General features: G+C 36.4%; 1 protein-coding gene across 1 annotated transcript in view; it reads right to left on the reverse strand.

Moving 5' to 3' along the window:
• Positions 1–519: 519 nt before the first annotated feature.
• The window catches only part of LOC124989453 (uncharacterized), a gene marked incomplete at its 5' end in the record, with an annotated part of 306958 nt that continues 282957 nt past the window's right edge, over positions 520–24520 (reverse strand). Inside the window, 3 exons of the mRNA XM_047559286.1 lie at positions 520–987; positions 3997–4142; positions 15363–15569. Of these exons, the coding sequence (XP_047415242.1) occupies positions 960–987; positions 3997–4142; positions 15363–15569 (381 nt within the window). The remainder of the gene's footprint in view (positions 988–3996; positions 4143–15362; positions 15570–24520) is intronic.

Here is a 24520-nt window from a genome sequence, read left to right on the forward strand (position 1 = left end):
ACATTTAGTATTGTGTGTTATCTTTTCTGTGACAAAAATATCAGTGTGAATGGCGTGTCCAGGAGTAACTAAATATAATACTGGAGATGAAGTTACTAATGAAATCACTGAAAACATATGCTTGAGTTTGTTGATACGGTTTTACTAATAGAGTCTTGAAAAATAACTATTAATCATTATAAATTATCCTCAGTGTTCTAAATAAAAACCTGGTGACTGAATTCACAGGTATACAGTTCCCCAGAAACTTATCTGAGATTTCAAAATAATATTTTGCACTGAGTATAAATATGTGTACTCCTTCCTGACGGGACATTACACTGGCACCTGTCACAATGGAACTCTATTCTTGCTGAGTATCTGTTTACAGATATTACTCTCATTTCTCTTTGTCCACGGAATTATTATTTGCAGTTCATAAAGGAACACATAAAATGAGAGGAATCAATCATAAGAATAAAGACTTCCATTTTTTTCTTTATTTTTCTTAAACTGACTACACATAAATACACTCCCAAAAGTCAAAATCCAATAGGTTATTTCACTGCTAATGCAAATGTAGTGTTTACTCGAGATGTAGACAGTGCCAAAATTTTATTTCAGTGTTAAATTGGGATATATAGCATTGAGTCTATAAACATCAAAAGGGTCCTTTCCAACAAGAGAGAATTCATGAAAAAAGTTTTTTATCTCTATTCCACACCTATATAAATATATAATTTTATTAAAGCTTTAGACAAAATCAAATGTTGAACTTATATTCAGCAAGATGAGCTCAGTGGCAGAGGAAACAAATATAAAGCAACAACGGTAACAAAACACTCCACAGACCTGTATTTTAAAATACTGAAAAACTCATGCATTGCAGTAACGTAGTAGAAAACAACTTAGATTAGAACACATAGTGCATTCATGGGGCATCCTTTGGAGACAGAAAATATTGGTCCTCCTAATTATACTCATCCTTCCATTGGGGCCACCAATCTCCTGAAGGAAACATGAAAAGGAAAAAAATATCAATTTATTGACTGTTGAGCTCTTTTTTGTTTCATTTAATTCACTGTCCTGTAGTTTATTAGATACAAATTTAAGTGAAACTTGATGTGCCTTGTTTATTCTTTCATCCAACCAAGTGTACTGAGCACTTAGTTGTTCAAAGAACAGTATTAGAAACTGGGCAGATAAAAGTAAACAAAGCAGAAAGTTCTCCTTGCCCTCATAGGGCTTAAATTTTAGTGTGGGCAGTATAAATAGAAGTGAAGACCTATAAAATTGGCAGGTAGTTCTATCGATGCCTTTTAGCAAATGGGAGTCTGGTGACCGATTGAGCAGGTACAATCATGTCAACTATTAAAATGTGTCTATGAAGTTTATTCATTTCTGTGAAGCTGAGATCTGTTGACAGACATATTAATGTATGTTGGTTGGTCTTCCACAATAGCTATAAAGGATAAAAAATATAGACAGTATATACACATGGTAATTTCTGCCAACACAAAGAATAACAGATGTAATCCTTGATGCAAACTTCTTATGTTAGACTGTTGATATCATAATAGTTAGATCACGATTTAAGCTAGGGATTGAAAAAACACCAGGATTGGATGTGTTCACGTGTTTTCTAATTATAGGTATCCAATTTTTTTTTTTTTTAGTTTCCAAGTATTTCTTTTTAAAAATTTTTATTTGTTCTAATTAGTTATACAACAGTAGAATGCATTTATTCATTTTGATAAATCATACAAAAATGGAGTATAATTTCTCATTTTTCTGATTATATATATTGTAGGATCACACTGGTCAGTTTCACTCTACTATCCTTCCTACCCTCATATCCCTTCCCCTCCCTTCACTCCCCTCTACCTAAATCTCAAGTAACTCTATTCTTCCCTAGTGCCCTTCCCCATGTTGTGAATTAGCATCTGACTTTCAGAGAAAACGCTAGGCCTTTTGTTTTTTGGGACTGGCTTATTTTGCTTAGCATGATATTCTCCAACTTCATTCATTTACTAGCAAATGTCTTAATTTAATTCTTCTTTAAAGCTAATATTCTATCATAGACATATATATGTGGTATATACCACATTTTCTTTATCCATTCATTTGTTGAAGGACACCTAGGTTGATTCTATAGTTTAACTATTGTAAATTGAGCTGCTGTAAACATTGATATGGCTGTGTCACTGTGGTATGCTGATTTTAAGTCCTTTGATAAACAGAGCAGTGGGATAACTGGGTCAAATGGTGGTTCCAATGCAAGTTTTCTGAGGAATCTCCATACTGCTTTCCATAATGGTTGCGCCATTTTGTGTTCCCACCAGAAACGTATGAGTGTACCTTTTCCCCCACATCCTTGCCAACACTTATTGTTGCTTGTGTTCTTGATAATTGCTATTCTGACTGGAGTGAGGCGAAATCTTACGTAGTTTCAATTTGCATTTCTTTCACCACTTTTATTCAACATTGTCCTTGAAACTCTAGCCAGGGGCTTGGGAGATAGCTCAGTCGGTAGAGTGCTTGCCTTGTAAGCATAAGGCCCTGGGTTCGATCCCCAGCACCAAAAAAAAAAAAAAAAAAAAAAAAAAAAAAAAGAAACTCTAGCCAGATCATTTAGATAGAAGAAAGACATTAAAAGTATACAAATAGGTAAAAAAGAACTCAAACTATCGCTATTTACCAATGACATGATTCTACATTTAGAAGATTCCAAAAATTCCACCAAAATGTTTCTAAAACTAATAAATGAATTCAGCAAAGTAGCAGGATATAAAATCAATACCCACAAATCAAACACATCCCTATACATCAGTAATGAATCCACTGAAACAGAAATTAACAAAACACCCCATTCACAGTAGGTATCTTTTCTGAGCCCTCTAATAAACATGGTTTCTGTTTAAGGATGTGGTTACAAAGGTACTTGCTCTCCAACTTCCTCATAGATGTGAGGAAGGTCCCAGGTCTTTTAATAGCCATGGTATATGTGGCTGTATCATGCAGACAGAGTATTCTTAAAGATACAGGGCTTTTTATGACTCATGAACCCTCTGATACTTCATCGTCAATTTGTGATAATAAGTCCCACTCTGAACCTTCAGTTGAAAGAGAAGAAAGCAAGGGAGTCAAGAGAAAAGGGGATTATACAAGGAATGAAAAGCAATGGTCTACTTTGATCACTTTAGGAAGAGTCAAGAAGCATGCCGAAAGTCCCAATCTGAGCCACCCAGTTTGGCCTTGGTTGCTGTCATCCTAGAGCACAAAATATAAGCCCTGCAAACCAACGTACTTAAGTGACTTGGTTTATTTGGTGATGTTGTTGTTTAAATTTTCTTTTCATTTTTTTTCCCTTGAAGTTCCTTATAGGGAAAAAATAAGTGATATTTTACAGAAGCACAAAGGGAGGAGGGTATTTATTGAGATTTGATCTGATTGTCTTCTAATCACGCCCCTCATTCCCTCCTTATGAAAGAAAACTGCTCCCAAGAGTGTTAGAAATAATCCCATTCCTCTCCAAATTCTAGAGTGGTCAAGTAACTCTTTCTGAGCTAAGCAAGATGAAAATGGTTTCCATACTCTCAGAGAACCTATTTGCTATGGTCATGACTTCTAGTTGTTCTAGTACCTGTTATTGACTTCTGGTCTACTCTGGGTTACAAGGCAGTAGGATCGTAAAGGACTCCCAACCTTGTTCTCACTCTGATGCATACACCATGAAAAGTAAGCTTTAGCCAAACCAGAAGGAAGTGTCACTAGGTGGCTTCTTCTTTTTGGTACCAGGGATTGAACCCAGGGATGCTTCACCACTGAGTCACATCCCCAGTCCTTTTTTTCCATTTTGTTTAGAGACAGGTCTCTCTGAATTGCTTTGGGCCTCCCTAAGTTGCTGAAGCTGCCTTTAGGCTTAATCCTCCTGCCTCAACCTCCCAAGTTGCTGGGATTACAGGTGTGTACCATTATGCCTGACTGAATTAAATGTATAATCAGCAGAAAAAATACCTTTTTATATTAATGGATCCTTTCCATTCCTCTTGTTTAATATCAAACGATTCTTCCAGTACAGTGTCCATTTCAGTTATGCGTTCCTGAATAGCTGTGATCACTTCTCTGTGGACAAACTTCAAGGCACTGATATCACCTAACACCTTAAAAAATGGGGATAAAATGAGTAAAGCATTAACTTAACACGTTTTTGAAGAAAGTTTTTAGGTGGAATGACAAAAAGTGGCTACTTTTTTTTCCTATTTTTACCCTTGGGAGAAAAATCATAACCTAGAAATCCCGTGAGATGTCATATTATCCTAATTCCACAGTTTTGCATAATTTAGACTTTCTGGTTCAGTTTCATTTCTGTCCTTGACAACAATTTTACAACAACCCTATTAAAAATATAAAATAATTTAATATAAAATATGCAACAATAATAATTACACAGAAAACAGAGTCATAATAAGCAATTAAGATATGTTGGAAAAGCAAATTTTTCTGATTCTACTGAAATCGAAAATGCCAAAATCAAAAATAAGACTGGGAATCGTTCATGCCTTGAATAAATTTTGTTTGATGAAATGCATAGAAAACAAAAACAGTCAGGGAACATGCAGCCTAGCATTCCTTTTAATAGGAACTCACTGTCCCTAGAGAAGTTTCTGTATACAGAAGACTAATTGTCCTGGACCACAGCTGGCAGCCATGCCAACATGCTGTTCAACTCATCACACACAGTTTGGGTTTTCTTCTGGACTGTTTATAATAATCACCAATTTCGCTGACTTCATATGTCTCTCCTACATCTTGAAGGTATCTAACATTCTCGAGCATTCCGCTAAGGGCTTATTCCTCCCCCCCCACCCCACAACTTATGAACTCTTGAACTGAAAGTCATCCAGATGAGAAAGGCAGGGAGCCACATCTGCATACTAAGGGGCAAGTCGAATGTATGTCTCCAGATAGCAAAGAAGACATCTGCTTATCAGATAAGCTGTGGTTCCAGAAGCCATTTTTCTCCTTCTAGAATGACTTTTGCATCTCCTAAGGAGCCTGTAAATTCTATAGCTACCCCAGAAAGTCTCTTCCCAGGGTGGGCAAATAGCGAATGGATACTGGTTTGGAATACTGGAAAAGAAAATCACCTTCCTTCCAAGATAATGAGTGTCAGGAGTGGTAAAAATCTGAAATAATGCTATCATATGAAGAAAGCATTCCCAAGAATGAAGGCAGCACAGATGAAAGAGAAGAGATTTTAAAACATCCATTGGCATTCTGAATGCCACCACCCATCAGAACAGCTATGACCATTCCTATTCGAGTTAATAAAAACCCTTTATGGATTAGCAGAAATAGGTCAGGTGCTGGACACAGTAGTGCTGAGAAACTAGGTACCCCTGGACTCCATGATTTCTCCTGTACTATGGAATCTCTTCACAGACCTCTGCAGAGCTGGCTTCTCCCACTGGTACGTTCGAGGGCATCCTTGCCTTCACTTGCTTCCCTGTCATTCTTCCTAAGCATCCCCTGCATTCCCTCTTCAGTATATACCTTTCTTTCTTCATCTTGGTACACAATCTTCTAAAGTCTAAACTCTTAAAATATTTGCACCTGATCTTTTAAAATCCTGTTGGGAAGCATTCTGTGCCCAAGAAGCTTACTAAATGCATTCTCTTCTTTCTTATCCATGCTGTCTAAAAATGCACATCAGCATTACAATGCTAGAGCTCTTTTCATGCCTCTTGAAGTCCCTTTCCATTTAGATCCATCATGCCAATTCCTCTCTGAACTTCCAAAATGCACGTTGCAGATATCAAATTGGACAGCATTCAGCCTTCACTAGAATTATGCCTTCCAAAATGACAAGGTCACTTTCTCCTAAGTTCCTTGTCATTTACAATCTTTCTTTGCTGTTGAGGATGAGATTCAGAGTACAAACCTCAATCACAACTTTATCTTTTAGGAAATGAATTGTGGGGATGTCTCCTTACTCACAAGTACCACTTTATCAATACAAATTCCTTAAAGAGTCCGGAGTGCTTTGGCAAGGAGAAGAGTGGAGGCAGGAGTGGTTTTGCTTGCAGGAAGTTTGAGGGACTTCCTTGTTATCATCTGAACTACTCATCTGGAAGCACTTGGCTACCCAGCTGTGGAGCATCGGATCATGGGCCAGCAGCATGTAGTCTTCCAGCTTACTCGGATTCTTCTAACCTCCTTCTGCCATTTTAACTATTGCCACTATTCTCATCATGGCTACCACTATAATGTACCAAATATGCACTTATATAAAATGATATGTATGCACAGGAGATACTCATCAAATTAACAAATATACTTTGGCCTGACAGATTCAGGAAAGAGTGAAGGAACATTTAACTAGCCTCAATTGCACTTGCTAAAGAAACTTCTTTGCTGTCACTTCTCAGCTCTTTGTAGGACAGTTCCCTTTCCAATTGCAGCAAAGTGATGCTAAAGAGATCTTAGAATATTTTTAATTTTATTTTAACTCATACGTTTATTTCAAATGATGTATGCTGGAAAAATAAGCAGAATATTACAGTTGTATTTATTATTGTATTTTATGGATCACATTAATTATTGGAAAGAAATGTCAGAAAACAAATATTGGGAAGAATTTAAAACATATGACAAACTTGTACTTAAATGTGCCACGCTTTAAAAAAAAAGAAAAGAAAAAGAAAAGGTAACTTAGTCATGCAGCATGTTTTAAAGGCAGAAAAAGGATAGTGCACTATGATATCCATGCAGTTTGATATTTCAAACATATTATCCAATTAAGCTAGAGAAAATGTAATTTCTGATGCTATGGCTCAAGACTATCAAAGTGCTGGTAGCTTCTTCATGCACTCCAGTTGTGATTACACATTTGTTCAAATTTCTGATGGCAATTTACACACACACATGCAAAGATGTACACACATATTTAATACACACACACACACACACACACACACACACACCATCTATGCTTTCACATTCCCATATTCTTTGACCTAGTTCTTCCAATGTCAGAACTTTGGTTAAGATATGCACCATTCTGGCATAGTAAGGAACTCTAAATTCTACCCCTCCATAAAAGCAACAAGGACAACAAAAATGCGGAAAAACTATTAGAATCAACTTTTTTGGAGGAAAGTTACTTCTGGAACACTGTCTGTACCTACCAGACAGCCCAAGGAGACAACAATGTCTTCAGAGACAGGCAAGGGTCTTTCAGGCTGCAGAGCCAGTGTCCATTGATGACACTATGACAGTTCAGGCAACAGAGTGTGCAAACTCCTTCCAGTCTATGGTTGCAGCTGGCCCTCTTTGGTGTGAAGTATCTGGACTTAACTTTTCTGGCTAGAGCAGGTCTTAAGAGAGAGGTGGTTAATTGCTTGCTAATAAGGTTAGATCTATTCTCAAGCGGCTGACTGGAAAAAAATTTAAACTGACATTATTTACAATCAGGCTGGTAAGATGGGCCAGATTGGCTGCCAAAAATATACAATATTGATAAAACTTCAGTGAGAGGTCATTATGAACTTGGTTAAAGAAATTAGGAGGAGGAGGAGTAACACTGGAAAGATTCTGGAAGTAAATGTTGATTTCATTTTCCACTCAACACAGGACTTAGGTATTCAAAACATTAGCTCACTGAGTGAGCAGACAGCAATATTTGGAGGTAAAGCCCATCAGGGTTTTCAAATGAAGAAGATGTTCTCTTCGATGGAATCCAGATGCAATACTTAAAGCCCCGCAGCTCAGCAAAGGGCAGGATTGATTGAAATCAGGTTAAAGCTGTAGATTTCAAAAACAGAACTAGAAACACGATGACATCTCTATGTTATAGGTTGAATCAACCTTGTTTTAGAGAAAGGATGTTTTGCATTTTGAAAAAGTAGAGCACTTATGTTGGTTTTTCTCAAATGGTTAAATAAGCAAGAGACCAACATTTGGATTTATTCTTGGGGATTTAAAGATGATGGGTGTTTGTATGGTTGGCTGTGTCGATCATCCCAGCTGAGAAAATCAGAAGCCAAAGCACACAGTTCTTTCGTTTTTGCAAAAGTATACTTTACTGGGTTGTAAAATATTCAATGTTCTTAAGATTAAATATCTGAATATTGCTTCTGAAGGAGCAGCTGTCACCTTAAATCTAAAGTCTAGTTTGTTTACTGGTTGTATTTTATATCCTTTAGAAAATGACACAAAATGGCAATAAAATCATTGTAAGTATTCTACAGGGGAAAATAAATGCCCCTCGGTTACAGTGTACATATCTTGATACATAATTCCAGTTTATTTTCCCTGGAATTATGTTAAATATGTAAAAAGCCTTTTCTCATAAAGGTAAAAATGCTAGATGTTTCCAAGTTGTAATTTAGCATTAGTGTCAAGATCACTTCAGAAAATAAGCTACTGTTACTATTTCAATCCTTTTAAGTGTCATGGAGCATACGCTATGTGATTTCATACATAAAATAACTTATATGATTTTGTATCAGTTTCATATGAGATTAAAATAATATATAGGCTACATATATAAAATGAACTGATACTAAGTAACTGTTTTCTTCTTTTTACATTGTTTTATGTTACCATTAACTAACTGTTTCATGTAATTGTGAAAGACTTTGTCTCATAAGTTAAAATAGGACAAATACTGTCTATGGATTCTTAAAGAGAATTGATTGATACATTTGTAGATAGTTCTCAGAATCACATTGACACAATTACAAAATATACCAAAATATTTTGGTAGCATTTCTGTTCATAAGTATGAGAAGATATAATAATGGATAGGATTATTTGTTTTATTTCACTTTTCTTTTCCATGAGGGAATTTTCTTTGATCTTTTAAGAAATCAGTGTTAGGCAGTCTTGTCAAATGAAATAGAATAAAAATTATTATTCTGAAAATGCTCATCTTAAACATTGACTTCAGAGTGCAAGGATTTCAAACTTATTTATAATGCAAAATCTTAAATTTTTCTAAATATTATAATAAATTAAAATTAATAAGTAAAAAGAAGCATGAAAATAAATCTTTCATATTTAGGTCACCCCATAAGATATTATTTCCAAAGTTCAACTCAATAAGACAAAACATATATAAAACTAGAAATTAACACATTTTTGCTTAAGATAAAGCAATCTGTCTTTACCAATTGTGCAATGAACATTTAATTCTTCACCTCCATAATGTTTTTATTAAACATTTAATCATGGATTTTAGTTCTTATGTCAAGGCTTATTTTCTGAACTCTTCTTTACACTTTTTGAAACAATTCCTGTGACTTAGAATCTAAGGAAGTTTTCTTATCCATTATATCACACTTACTTTTTAAGACAGTCTCGAATATAATAATAGAATAATTTTCATGTATAGCTTTCATAAGTTTCAATTACTTGGAGATTCAAGATAAACCAAAAATTATAAAAATCATTTTACAGGTAAGAGTTTTTCAAAAATATGTATCTGTGATTTTTCTTATATATATAAATTAAAAATGTGAGTCAATTTAAATCAGGAATTATTAATGATTGTTTACTACCAAATAAAGCATAAGTGAATCTAGACAAAATGTATAAGATTGGACAATGATAGTTATTTTAGGAAAGATGCATAGAATTTTTTAAATGTTGCTAATAATCACATCTCAACATATAGTAAATACAATCAAAATAGTTTTCATGCTTTTCTAAGGAAACCACACATAGCTAGAAAAAATTAACTTAGTCACTCAAAGTTAATATTATATACTTTATGATTGAAAGAACATTTTAATAACTGAATTTCTTTAAAATATTTCTTAAAACTATTGCATCATTTAAAATTTACAGTTTTAGGTTTAAAAAAAGCTGTAATTTTTCCTCTTAAGTTTACCAATAATACTTAAACAATGATAAATGAAGTCAGAGGCAAGAAGCTTCTTTCTTAGTTTTTTTTGGGAAGCTAACCCTTACACGGCAATTGTACTAACCTAATTATTATGGATGAATAAAATCACCTCTTTTGAAAAATACATATGGGATTAATATTTTCGGGTTTTTTCAAGGAGACCCAAATTCCTATATTTTATATATTTGCTAACTTTATACATATGGAGTAAAAATAACAATTTTTGGAAATTGTGGAACAAATTCTTCCACAATGATATGCAACAATTATTTTATGGTAATATAAAACAACAAAAGAATATAAAAAGAAGAAAACTCAGTCACTTAGCTTGGGTTCATTTTGCATACATGTCCTATAAATTATGTTTAATCCCATGAAACCCTGATATAAAATCATATAAGTTTATTTTATGTGCAAAAGTACATGCATAAAGTAAATATTTTTATGAAAGCCTTTCCATTGTTGTATGTCACAAAATTGTCCTGTGACATGTTCTAATTCTAGTCTGATAATTGAATTTCACTTTGCTCTTGCATTCTTCTTTTTTAAAAAAATTTGCTTATAATAAGGTCTGAGTTTTAGATAGAGCAAAATGATAATCCTCAACATTTTAGTTCAAACACACAATTATTCTTAGTAAAAGGAAAAGACAAAATAGTACCAGAACCTTATTTTAAATGATCAATAGAAGTGGCAACTATTAACTTTGAGTTTGAGAGTCAGAAATAAAAGATATTAGTATATTTTTAGCATTATCCTATGCAAAGCCATAAGCATTGCAAGTGCTATTTCCTGTTAATTAATATTTTCAATTTTGTCTTATAAGTATAATGGGTTCAAAGGAAAAAGTACTTCTTCTTACACAGGTGTTGGGCACAAAATGTCAAGTGTCTTAGAGTCTGGAGAGTGAAGATGTGACTTTCTTCCATTTTGTGTGAGTGAATTAATTTTCATGTTAACTTCAGAGCAGTCTAAGTCTATGCACAATGACTTTTTCTCTCTTCCATGTGCCAGACTTTCAACAAAAGGGAAAAAAAAAATGATGGGGTAGTTTTATCTCTGAAAATGTATGATATGATCAAAAATTTGTACTAGTTTAATGAATGTGGTTTATAGGCTCCACGGTTCTATATTTCCTGTTAATTCCTCTTCCGAATTACTGTGTGATTCTCTTCCCCCATCCCTCACACTCTGTGAAATGGTTATTTGTAGAACATGGATATAAGAATTTTCAAATAGGCTACATAACAAATTAAAACAGACTAACTAAAGTAGAAAATCTCTCAATTATCATTTAAAGTTTTGTTCTGCAATTCATTGATCCAAGGACAAGTTGTGGTCCCCTCCCCATTCATTGAAAGCTTCCTGTGAACCTGCAGGATGGTCAGCTTCCTCTGCTGTCTTCACACAGAGGGGGATAAAAGCTAAGGGCTAGCCTCTCCACACCTGCTCTGGGGACTCTGTGGGCCCTGGATTCCCTGTGCAGCAGAAAAACCCAGAGTGGAGGAAAACCCATAATAATAAAATAATAAAATTGTGTCTCAGTTTTTCGTTTTCTCCTCTCTTCTCCTGCTGCTTTCTATCAGCAGAACACTTAATCACTAATTGGTTAATCTGTTATTGAGGCAAGTATTAATATTCTAATTTTGCAGACAAGGAATCAGGCCTCCTGCTGTGCATCCCCTGGCCCTGGGTAAGGAGCTCTGCAGATGGGAGCTTCAAAGTAGGTGAGGCTGGCCTCTTGAGACCCCTCTGCTTGCCTAAAGCTGTGCAGGAGGGCTTCACAGAGCCTCCTTAGATCGCTGAGTTCCTGGCTCCCAGTTCTCTGCTCAGACCACCAGGCGACACTGCCTCTAATGACAAAAAAAAAAAAAAAAAAAAAAAAAAAAAAAAATCCCGTTTTCCCATTCCACCCCAACTAATGCTCCAAGGACTTTCTTAATTGCGACTGATACCCTGGGATCCGGAAGCTTATTTGTAACTTGATGAAAGTGCACCAGTCTTGCCTGGGTTTCTAGGTTTTGTAACTCTAAAAACTTTACAGTAACTTCGTCCTTACAGAACACTGCAGGATAATCCTATCATCCAACAAAGAGCCACACAGTTGCTCTGTGGAGACCCCATGGAATCCATGTACTATAGAACAAAGGAGAGGTGCTCCTCATACATGGACCGATGACCACCTCTGACAAGCAGAGAGGGAATTTTTCTTTAAAATAAAAAAAAATGTAGAACACCCTAAGAGCAGTATTGCATTAGGTCATAAGGCAGGTGCAAAATATTATAAATGCAAATCCATGGGAAATTCTGTTTGGAATAGAACTTTCATTGCAGACTCATGAAATATGACATCTTTTGCGAATGCATTCTTATCCAGAAGTGTAGCTTTCCATGCAAATAGAACCTCAAAGATATTTGCTTCCAATTCAAAGACTAAGATCTTATTGAGAATTTAAAAAGGGGGGGAAAGGTTAATATCTGACCTATATTTCATAACCAGAATTAGAAAAGGCTTAGAAATTACTCCAATGGTAAGTTAGAGCTGTGTTCATGCAAAATGAACTTAGATTACTACAGACTGTGTTTAAAAACCACCATAAAATCTTTGAGAATAAGATTTAGGTTCTGGGAATGAAGCTTTTGTTTCATATTTCTTGCTATATTTGATTTGTAAATAAAGTAGGTTCAGACACAGGAGACTGTTTCTTCCCACATCAGAATATTTGACCAAAATGTGGTATGAATCTACCATAGCTCCGATGGGGTCTAAGTTATATCTTAAGTTCATGTTACTTCAATTAATATAATGTGAACATTGATGGTAAGAATCTCATGGTGCCTAATTACCGATCATGTAGTATAATTTGGAATCCAAAACTTCAGTACAATTTGATAAATTTTCTTAAGCATTGACTCTGTACTTAATCCAAAGATAAGAAATTCAAGGGTTGACTTCAACTTTAAGGCAAGAACAGCTCATAAACCATTATTTTTAAAAGTTTATTTCTTTCACCCAGAAAATATAATCTACCTATATGCTGATATTTAAAATTTCTTTCCAATGCATACATATAGGGACAGAATACACCTAGACTTCTTTCTCACTGAGGTCTCAGAAAACCAGTCCAGAATCCCTTCCAATTCAGGTTTTGTAGCTCAAAAGGCCAATAATAGACCTGGCGATATCTGTTAGGGGTTAGGAGGGATAGAAAGGAACGAAGGAAGATGACCGAATAGCCAGACAGGTGCCTGCAAATGAATTGCCTAATCCTCAGTTTGCTCTGGGACAGGTCTTATTTTATGGTTTTTGTCCTTTATAAGCCCAAGTTAATACTGGAAACAAGTTTAGAAAGGCTAAAGAATAGAATCCAGTACTCTCTATAAATGGAGAGCAGGGGTAAGGAGGATAATTCAGGTCAGAACGATTTCAAAGATTTCATAGAAGAGGAGGTAGATCAAGTCAGGCATGAAGAAATAAACTGGTAGGTATAAACTATGTCAAGAATGGGCTAGACCCTGTGCATCTGCTGAGATGTGGAAAAGGGAGAAAGCTGGTTTCGTATCTGCTGGAATTTCAGCTGATCACAGGATCCTACTAACACCCAGGTACACTGTCATAATAGACAATAGCATGGAAATCAAATGGGTCAATAATCCTGTGCTCTCACCTCTGAATTCCTCCAGAAGTAAAGTTATCATATTTTTAGCATAATGTTATTATGAGCCCTTGAAAAGATGTTTAGAAGTAGAATGTATCTAATTGTTTGTGATCCATAATACTTTGTGATCTTTGGTGCATCGTTTAAAAACAGAAAAGAGATAAAAGTGCTTTGCAGATGTTATCTTATTAATCTGCCCCAAATCCCTGTGAGCCAGGGAGTATAAGTATTCATGACCCAGTTTTACAGATAAGGAAATAGGCAGAGTAGTAAGAAATGACTGAGCCAAGGTCATGGAGCAAGTGAAAGAGTGAATCAAAGAACCCTGGCCATTGCTGTGTTCTTGAGACCCCCAACACCTTCCATCTGGGCTCTCTCCCTGGGCCCCAGGCTGTAGGAGTTGCAGAAATGTTTTATAACAGAAAGAGGGCACTGGCATGTCTGCTTTTCATTTTATTTCAGCACACACATATTTAAGCACATTGTGTAAATTTGGTAAAAAGGTAGATCCCAGCAGTTTGTTCTGCAAAAAGGTTTCTAAAGCAAATGTTTCAGAAGTCTGAGAAGAATCCTGTGCAAACATGCCAATAGCAGCCCATGACCCACACTCCCAAAGAATGACAATGGATACAATCGTCTCCTGCTTACCTGCTGCTTTCCTGGGATATGTACAGTCCTTTCTTATGTTATGCCTTGGTAAGGGCACCAGTTGGGTGAGCTGAGGGGGAATCTTTCCTGGCCCATTTGTGTCTTTCTTAGTAATATGATTATGTAACTATTTAAGTGTGGAAATAATGTGGAACACTGATGTAGTAGAAAGGAAATGTCCCCTATCTGCAAGACTGGGCTCTGAACAATTTGAAATTTCCTCCAGGTTAAGTTGAAAGGGAATTTTTATCAGTACACACTTCCATCGACCTCACAACTAAAACAAAATAATGGCTAAAGTTCAAGGGGAAGGTAGTGGGAATAGAAATATCCTTCTGATTCTGGTTAACTGGTATTAGGCCACTTTTAAGTAATTTGGATACCACCAAGACCAGAGAACCAAATGCACTATATGTCTTCAGTTTCTTCCTCCTGCATTGTTAATTTCCACCAAATAATAACACTCCCTCAGACTTTACCATTCAACAACACTTAGGATAATGAGACAGAGCCTCAGATGTTAACATACTATGAATTTAGACACTAAGAATATGTTGTAACATGAAATTTCTTTTAAAACTCAAAATCAGCCCATCTGAAGATGGACTTTCTTAGGAGAAAATTTGACTCTAAGATCTTTGCAAAATGCTGCTTTAAAAATATTTTTAAATATTTATAGATCACATATGCTTCTATATCTTTAAAGATTTTTCTGGGGTATGAGGATAAAATGCTACCACCTCATTCACTTTATGTGAGCTCTTTTAAGCAAAGGATTGTGCATTTCCTAAGATATGCAAGTATCCATGTCTCAAAACTCTCTCTCTTTCTCTTTTTGTTTTTTAATCAACTTGCGATGTTTACTAATGTAACTTGAGCAGAAGTTATCACAGGCAGAATTCTGAAGTATGTCACTTGATTTGGTTCTTGGTAGTCTTAAGATACAGTTACAAACAGAAACTTTTCCCCCGATGTGTTATCTTTGTGTATTTAGGCAAAAATTGAAATACATTCTCAAGCCCACTACAGCATTAGAAACCTTAGTTATAGTATGTTTGCAAAGTAACATTGAAGCCTTTGAAATCACACACATATTTATGTATATTCATATCTATACATTCATGCACTACAATCAATCGCAGGAAAATATTTTCAAATACACATACCTCAACAATAGCACCACCGGGCAGCCTGAGAAAATGGCGGTAGAGTTCTTGGAAGCCACTGGGATAAACAGTGTATATAGACACATGAGAAGTAATCTCTTCTGGACCAAGTGCAGACCCAGAGATTTCATTCGGATGTTGGAGGTCACAGCTGGAGACACTGGACTTGATGCCATGACTTTTCCAGATGTAATCGTACACTGCCACCTAGTGAGAACCAAAGCCCCCCCACCCCAGCCCCCCAACCCCAGAAAGAAACAGAAAAAAAAAATTAATTAACTTCTGGCAAGAGCATAACCGATTTTAAATGATTTTACAATAAATCTGAAAGTCTCTGCCATCTGCAGTACTTGCACTCAATTCCATGCATATTTTTATGGCATATATCTAAATAGTGAAGATAGACAAATCCCCGGTGTGTGCTCCATAAAGTTAATTCTACACAGATGAAGCTGTAATTGGCTCCCATATTAACCCAAAGTAGGAAGATCAAGCAGGCTGTAACAATGACAGTGTTGATTAACAAAAATGCTTACGGGTGGTTTTATGAATGGGTGTTTGTGCTTTCTCATCCAAAAGAACTCTGTGCTCTTTCTAACTTACTTGTACTGTGCTAAGGTCTAAGTTTCTGACACCACTAAAACAGTGGACATGATGCATTAAAGATCCTTTCTCCTGAGGTGCACAGGCCAGGATATTTGCATGTTGTGTGTATTTACTGACTATTTTTTCTTTGTGGCAATTCTGACTTTTGTACTTATTGGACTTTATTCTCTGGTAGGTTTTCTCAGGTAACGATTTCATTGTCTAATACAAAGTACCCTGTGGGGCCTTCATTAATGTTAATTGAATTATGAATGAGTTGAAAGACACTCTTCTATTGCGTGTTTAAAATATTGGGGATGGAGATTAGACTATACCCCTCTAAAATTTGTTCCTGGTTGACGAAACTTCTGGTCTTCAGATACTTTGGTTATCTGCAATTTCTGAGCTATGTAGATTTCTAAAATTTCCAATTCCCATACTCACAGGTACCCCTAGTTTCAGAAATAGACAGAGGAAAGCTTTGAAGGGATTATTTCCTCACTGTATCTTTCTGAAGCAGAAAGCTTTCATTTATTGTTCCAGAAAGTCCATATCAAATGTGTATCTATTTCAAAGTTAACTCCTCTTAACATGACTTACAAATACTTTAAATCATCAGAAATATGGATTTAATAATATGGAAGAAAATTCTGGCTAATTGCTATTAAATTCAGGTCTATTATTAACAATAAACTCTGAAGATTCTAGTTAGTGACTTTTTTTTTGGAAATAAAAGGCCTAATTAAAATCCGGGTGGACAGGAAAAGAAGTTGTAAATGTCCTGAAAGAATTTGAAGAACATAAAAGAGAGACATCTAATATAATTAAAAACAGACAATCCTTTAACAGATATGATTTGGAGACAATATAAACAGGTCCAAAGACTAAAACTCTAGCAGGAAATCATAGTAAGACATTGACTCACATTTAACTTCAAATAAGTTTGATATGTCTGGGGTTGTGACTCACTGGTAAAGTGCTTGCCTGGCACGTGTGAGGCACTGGGTTCAATCCTCAGCACCACATGAAAATTAATTAATTAATTAAAGGTATTGGGTCCATCTACAACTAAAAAGTATTTTTTTAAAATAAGTTTGATAGTGACAAATGTGCAGAAAGAAACTTACAAAGTGAGGTTTGAGTTGGGTGTCAAGGAGAAAACAAAGATAAGGAATCAATGTAAGTGTCCATCAATGGATGAATGAACAAAGAAATGTGATACGTATATATAACTGAATACTATCCATATTATGGTTTGGATATGAGGTGTCCCCCAAAAGCTCCTGCGCTAATGTAGAAACATGAAGAGGTGAAATGATAAGATTGTGAGAGCCGTACCCTGATCAGTTCATCCCACTAAATGGATTATCTGGGTGGTAACTGCATGCGGGTGGGGTGTGGCTGGAGGAGGTAGATCAGTGGGGATGTTCCCTGGGGGTGTATCTTCCCAGCAGCCAGTTTTCCTCTACCTCTACTTCCTGGTCACCATGAACTGAGCTGCTTCCCTCCACCACACCCTTCTGCCGGGATGTTCTGCCTCACCTGGGGCCCAGAGTAGAGGAGTTGTTTGACCTTGGACTAAATCTCTGAAACCATGAGCTCAAAATAAACTTTTCCTCCTCTAAATGTCTCATATATTTTGGTCACAGAAGTGAAAAAGCAGACTAACGACCCATAGAAATGATAAAATTCTGTCACTCGCAGTAACATGGATGAACCTAGAGGATATTATGTTAAGTGAAATAAGCCAGGCACAGAAAGACAAATACTGCATTGTCCTATTCATACCTGAAATCTAAAAAACTGACCTCATAAAAATAGAGAGTAGTTACCAGAGGCTGGGGAGGAAATGGTAGGGAGAGACTGATCAACAGGTACAAAGTCATGGTCAGACGGGAGGAACAAGTTCTAGTGTTCTATTGCATAGTAGAGTATGGTTAACAATATTGCCTTAAATATCTCAAAATAGCTAGAAGAGAGAATTTTAAATGCTCTCATCCAAAGAAATGACAGGTGCATGAGGTGATACACATGCTAAATACCCTAATTTGATTAAGACGCATTATATACATATATATGTATCAAAACATCACACTGTACCCCATAAATATGTAGAATTATAATGTGTCGATTAAAAATGACAACAGAAAAGCTCATGGGTCTGGGTGAAAACTTTGCAGAAATAAGAGGTAACAGTTCAAGTACTAATTCTGCTAACTTCCTGTGGGGTGTTCTCAAGGTTCCGTGAAGGTTACCTAGGAAAGACATTTTAAGCCATAAAGGTTTAGCACTAAAGCATTCATGGTCCTTTCCAGAATTTCTAGTAGTCATTTCTCAAGATAATCAGGACACCCAGAACACCTAGGAGCAGCAAGATGTGCCTACAAGTTAAGGTCTAATGCTCCACTGCTGTTTGAGAATGTGCCTCCTTTTGGAAAGGAAGAAAAGAGAGCAACAGAAGAGAGGGCGAATGACTTGTGAAACCTCCCTAGAAGGAGATGAGGCAGATGTTCACACAGAGAGAACCTCTTCAGGTACCTGCGATGTACTGAGCACTTTCACTTTGGCCATGAAAACACCCTACCCTGCGGGTAATTGCTTCACGTTCTGACTTACAACCAAAGACAGCCTCAAGCAATTGGGGATGCTTAGCTTTAAAACCTTCTTAAAATCCTCCCTAGGGTTAAGAAAGTAGGACAAGGTAAAAAGAAAAAAGGAAAAAGAAGAAGAAGAACATGGATGTTTTATAACAGGGACAAAATCTCAAGGGCAGCTGATCAGAGAATGGATACGGAGGTGGGGAGGGATGAAGCAATCACCGTCCGTCCCTGTTTTCTTAGGTCAGGTAGCTTACTTCCGAGCAATCTGTGAAGTGAGCACTATTCTCAGCAACTCTGTTTTCTTGACTTTTAAATCTGTGTCCTGAAAACTAGCCATTGAGGGATAAGCTGCCCACCACACTGACCTGTGATGTGTGATCACCAATCTAACATTCACATGTAAAAGTGCCCATTTAATTTTATTTCAGGTCATGAAGACAATCCAAACAGTGGAAGGGAAAGATCTGTTAAGGCAAATCCCAGCCAGCTTAGACATTCTTGCCTAGGGATGGTGAGGGCTAACAAGAAGGAAGAAAGATACGATTTTTCTATAAACTGCATTTTTCTGTAGATGTATTTGTTTTCCATTCTCTAGTGAGTAATGGTTAAACTATTTGGCAAACTAAATAATAGGCATGGAAAATTGGAGTTCACTTGGTATTTCTGCAAAGGGATGGATCGGAGACAGCTACTGTGTCCTACATAATCTGAAGTTAGCCCCACAAGTATCTCTCTTGTAGTCTAAAATTTCTAGCATTTAACCAATCAAATATGTCTCTTCATTTCTAGGAGAGCCCAGCGTGAGTTAATAAACCTATTGAGACAACTGAATCAAGAGACTACACATATAGGACACATCGGAAGAGCTAAAGCTGCCCTCAATCTGGAGGCACAGAAACTTGGAGGAATTCACAAAATGCCAGACCCTGAACAGTAATTCTTAAATGAAATTCATTGTTGGGCAGAAAAACAAGTTGAGGACAGTAATTCAATGGCAGACAGAACAGGCCGGAACAGGTTCAAAAGCCGCATATTTCACAACAGAGCTTAATTAAAACAGGACTATGAGACTGTTAATTGCATTATAATAGTTCAGCCTGAAATTAGGTCTGATGTGAATGTCCTTATAGTGGAGTTGTTTATGTTATTATAATTACACAGTGGTACATAGATTTACTGCATAGATACATGTTTTACAGCTCCTAGATGGATTTCTTTTCTGTTTTTCACTAGAATTTACACTCCATTTTCAAGTATGGCAAGATAGTAAGAGGGAACCAGGGTCAAGAAATTAGGTCATACTGGATGATCCAGTTGGTCTCCTGTGAATTTCAGGTTAAAACTCCAAATAGGTTGTGCCCTGATGATGGTGATTTTTATTTCACCATTTCTCTAGAAGTGAACCATTTTTTTTATAAAAACTGGGTCTCAGAAAAACAGGTATCATATCCACAAATGTTTTATTTGGTATTAAAAAGAATGCCTTCCTCCCTTAATCTGTTTTCTGCTGCTGTAACAAAATGCCTGAGACAAGATAATTTATAATGACCAGAAATTTATTTGGCTCAGAGTTCTGGAGATTGGGAAGACCAAGAGCTTCGCTCCAGATACTGGAGAGAGCCTTTGTACTATGTCATCCTGAGGCAAAAGGTAGAAAGTATAAAGGAGAGTGAGACTGCAAGAACAGGAGTAACTGGGCTGGAACTGGGGCTCAGTGGTAAGGACTTGCCAAGCATGTGAAAGGATCTGGGTTCAATTCCTAGCACCACAAGGAAAAACAGAAGAAGGCAGAACTGACTGCAATCTACTCCCGCAATAACGATAGGAACATTCATCCATAATGAGAGCAGAGCCCTTTTGACCTAATCATCTTTTATTAGTCACTGCAGATTAAGTCTCTAACAAAGGAAATTTAGGGGCCAATTCAAAACACAGCACTTCTTTTAGAATTAAATGAATGAGCAAGAATGATTAAGGATGTCTCTGTGTTCCACAAAATTGTGTTTTTCCAGTATAAACAAAATGTCAAGAATTCAAAAATTGAGCCCAATAAAAAATACTGACTCCTGTTGACAGGATGCAGGAGATGGAATAGGATGTGTTTTTCCAAATTGTGAAAATGGATGCTCTTTCTTGATCCAACTGAGTTTCTGATGTTGTGTTCAAAGATACAGCTGGCTCATTTTAGAATCCAACCTACAACCCTGAATTAAGCAGTCAAGCCTTGAATCAAATCAGACATTTTGGAAGCACACACATTTGATATTTTCAGTTGTCAGCTTGGTATTTTGATTTCTGTGCAGTCTGCACCTATCAGCAATATTGCATGCTTCCCCATTTTGTATGTGACTTTGGAATAAAAGAGCAAAAATTTTATAGAAGATTAGCTGCAAATAGATTAGGGGGGTAAAATGATTATTCCTTGATGTTTCTTTCTTTAACGTAACCATCAGGAGTGTAGAATGAGCATTTAAGTCAATTTGAACCAATTTAGAGAAAAGTAATAAACTGTGATGCATTTCCAGAAAGCCATACTTCTAAACAAAATCACCTGTGCTTCATTTAGATAGGAATTATGCAATTTGAGAAAAGCCAACATATATGCACATGTGTTTGTACCAATATTATATGGCACGTTTTGTTACTGAACATCTCTAATTCTGGTAACTAACATTTTAGCTTTCACATATATTTCATATATATGTGTGTGTATATACACACATATGTGTATATATATGTGTATCTGTATGTGTGTGTGTGTATATATATATATATATAAATACATATATATATGTATTTCATGCCACTACAAAATTCTTAAGGAACACACCAGGAAACCACAAAGAATTTGACTTCATAAGAAACACACCAGAAAACCAAAATGAATTTGACTTCAGATATGACATTTTCAAAATTCCTGTGAACAGAAATAAATGCCAGGGAAAGAGGCAGGTTATTTCCTGAAAGCAGAAAGTCACATCTTTAGTTGTATTTTGCAAAGTTTTTACTGTGGATATGCATGCAAATGTTAATAGTAGTAGCAAAGCCACCATATACAAATTGTTATAGGTTTGTTTTCGAGAAAGTATAAGAATAGAGCAATCCCTTTCTGTCTCTATTCCCTGTGCATGTGAAGCACTGGCTACCCGTGAGAGCAATGAATGACAAGAGGGAAAACGATTCCTCAATTCTGACATTAGGAACAGAGTGGGGGGTCACGGATGTGGGAGTGAGGACAGAAAGAAGAAAGGAAAGAAAAAAGTCCCCCACCTCTTGGAGGCAGCCACCCCTGCCCTCTGAGATAAATTCTACAGGTGTGAATGCATTGATTAAATGCAAAGTAGTCAAAATGTGTGCCCAGCAGTGTTTCCCCTCTTATACTCTACAGTTCCCTGAAGGGAAGTTTTCAAGTCAGAATATGTAAAACATCAATCATGATCAGAAAACTGTACAATATACTCAGATCTTCAAATCTGGAGACTCTTTTTCTTCCCCTGAGTTCCAGAAAAGAGAAAAAAAGATATTTGAAGATTATTCATCTATTTCATATTCTAGTTTACGGTCTGGCAGAAACTAAGGAAAAATAATTGGATTAACTTAGTTTAGACAACCAATTGTGCGAGTCCAATGATCCAAAGGCAATACATTTGACTACAGCATTTTCCTTTCTAGATAGTAGAAAGAACATAAGTGGGGATCTAGAGAGACCTGGCTAAAGTTTACTCCAGGCGGCGAAAGCCACTGAGTCACTATCATTGCTAGAAAAAGTGTCAGATACCTACAAATATGAAGGTTACTTGCCCTTTGATTTAAAAAATGTATTGAATCTGGCATGCTGGTGCACACTTATAGTCCTGCTACTTGAGGGATGAGGCAGGAAGATCACTCCCAGGAGATTGGGACTAGCTTAGGCAACATATTGAGACCCTACATCAAAAAAAAAAAGACTTACTATAGTATTTAGCTGGCACCTTTGTTTCTGTTTTGATGCAAAAACGTGGAAGCAGAAAATACTTTCTTTCCACTCAGGAATTTTTCATTTCAAAGGATGGCCAGCTGTCTATATTAGAGACTGATTTCTAGTTCTTACCCTGTCCCTTGTTTTGATTTTCCCTAACAGTAGAAAAACATCAGATGAGACAAGCAAAAGATTCAGAGGTCAGTTTTTCGTGTGTATGTGTGTGAGTGGTTTCTTTTATCTTCTGGATCAATTGCCCCAAATGTAGTTGACCACATATTTTTGTGTCAACTGAAATGCACAATACTCTATGAATTTTGCATATGATTTTTATGCTTTCATCTTGTTTTAGGAAACAAGTTCAGTAGTATAAATTGGATGAAAATCTAGGAGGGAGAACTGGTAGCGGCAAGTCTGAACTTAGCCAAGGCCCAGCTGCTAATAGGTCAGTTGTGCAATGGCCTTGCGTGAGTCCTCCCCAGATGCCTACTTGGCCCACGGCCCTCCTTCCACACTCTCTGAGCATTGCCTTAGCAGTGGGGTCTTTACTGACCACGACGGAGGTAGCATCTCCTCCCTCAGCTCTGCCCTCTGCCTTGATTTTGTCATAACCCTTTCCTGTATCACCAACAACCATTCTGTATAGTCCCTTGTTTATTTGTTCTCTGTCCTTCTGCATCCAAACGTAGCTTCATGAGAAAAGGAAATCGAGCCTGGTTCAGAAGAGGACTGAATATGTGTCAGTTGAAGGAATAAATAAGTGATTGAAATAAATTAAATGATTTAAGTGAATTCAATATTCAAAGCCATCGGCTTTTTGCTCTGTTTGAATTTTTTGAAGCTACTGAAATTCATTCATTTTTACCACCTAAACTTGATCTGTAAGTCTCAACGAGTCTTTTATGTGAGTGGTTCTAAGAACGCTAAGATCTTTCCTCCAGAACTATCTGTGAAGCAAGCTTGCTTTCAGCATCCCACGATGCCAGTTTTAACTGTTTCTTAATACAGTGATGCTTGCTGGTTCCTGTCTCATCGCCTCACCCCACCCACACACCCACGGGGCAGATTGTCCATGACACAACTCTGCACACAGAGAAAACCCTTTCTCCAGGAGTTGCAATGCATCCTGGGAGAATCATTGCCTCTTTTAACAGCACTACAGGTGAGAACGTATCATTTTGATTCTATAGATGATAAATCTCAGACAAAGGAAATGAAAACCTCATCTCTACCTGCAACAAGAACACTGAAGAGACAAGAAAAGTTGAACTAAATCCATCTTGATGCAGTGACTTGATAGGGATGTTAATAGCAAATATGAGTGTAGCTAACATCTTCCTCTTAAAGAAACAGGGACTGTGTCCCAACTGTTTTTTACAACTATAAACATAAATTGCTATTATTATTTTGCACTTAGTCATCAGTCCTTTCTCATTATCCAAACTCAGTTTTGAATCATTCATGTAAGCTAGATGCATAAGAAATACAGGATAAAATATATTGTAGACTCCATGAAACTTACAATGTAGTAAGAGGAGTGAGACACAAATACATGTATCCATAATTTAAAAATAGTAAATTGTAAATGTTCTAGGAAAAAAATTGGAATAGAGACAGTGGGATAAATTATATCTGGAAGTGACGAAAATATATGACCCATGTTGGATAATTGCTAGGGCTGGAACTTAGAGGAAGATAAAAGAAAGAGGGGGAAATATGGTCATACCTATAAAGATAAATATTTTTTAAATTAAAATAAAAAGAATAAGGGAACTCAGTGTTCACTTTTTATCCAAACTTCCATTTTAGTGGTTTTCCATGATTCTAGATTTCCATGAAGTTTCCACTCTTTGAGATTTTAAGGGACACTGTCTGATTTCTCATTTAATTTTCACACAGAAACATTGGCTCTTGTGCTTGGTTTGACTGTAGTTCTCTCTTTGAGTCTGACATTTCCAGAGCAGAATAAAAGAGAAGAAAAATAGCATACAGAAAATTGATCACAGCAGTAACTA

Source organism: Sciurus carolinensis, chromosome 7 (genome assembly GCF_902686445.1).
Source record: "Sciurus carolinensis chromosome 7, mSciCar1.2, whole genome shotgun sequence".
Classification (NCBI taxonomy): Eukaryota; Metazoa; Chordata; class Mammalia; order Rodentia; family Sciuridae; genus Sciurus; species Sciurus carolinensis.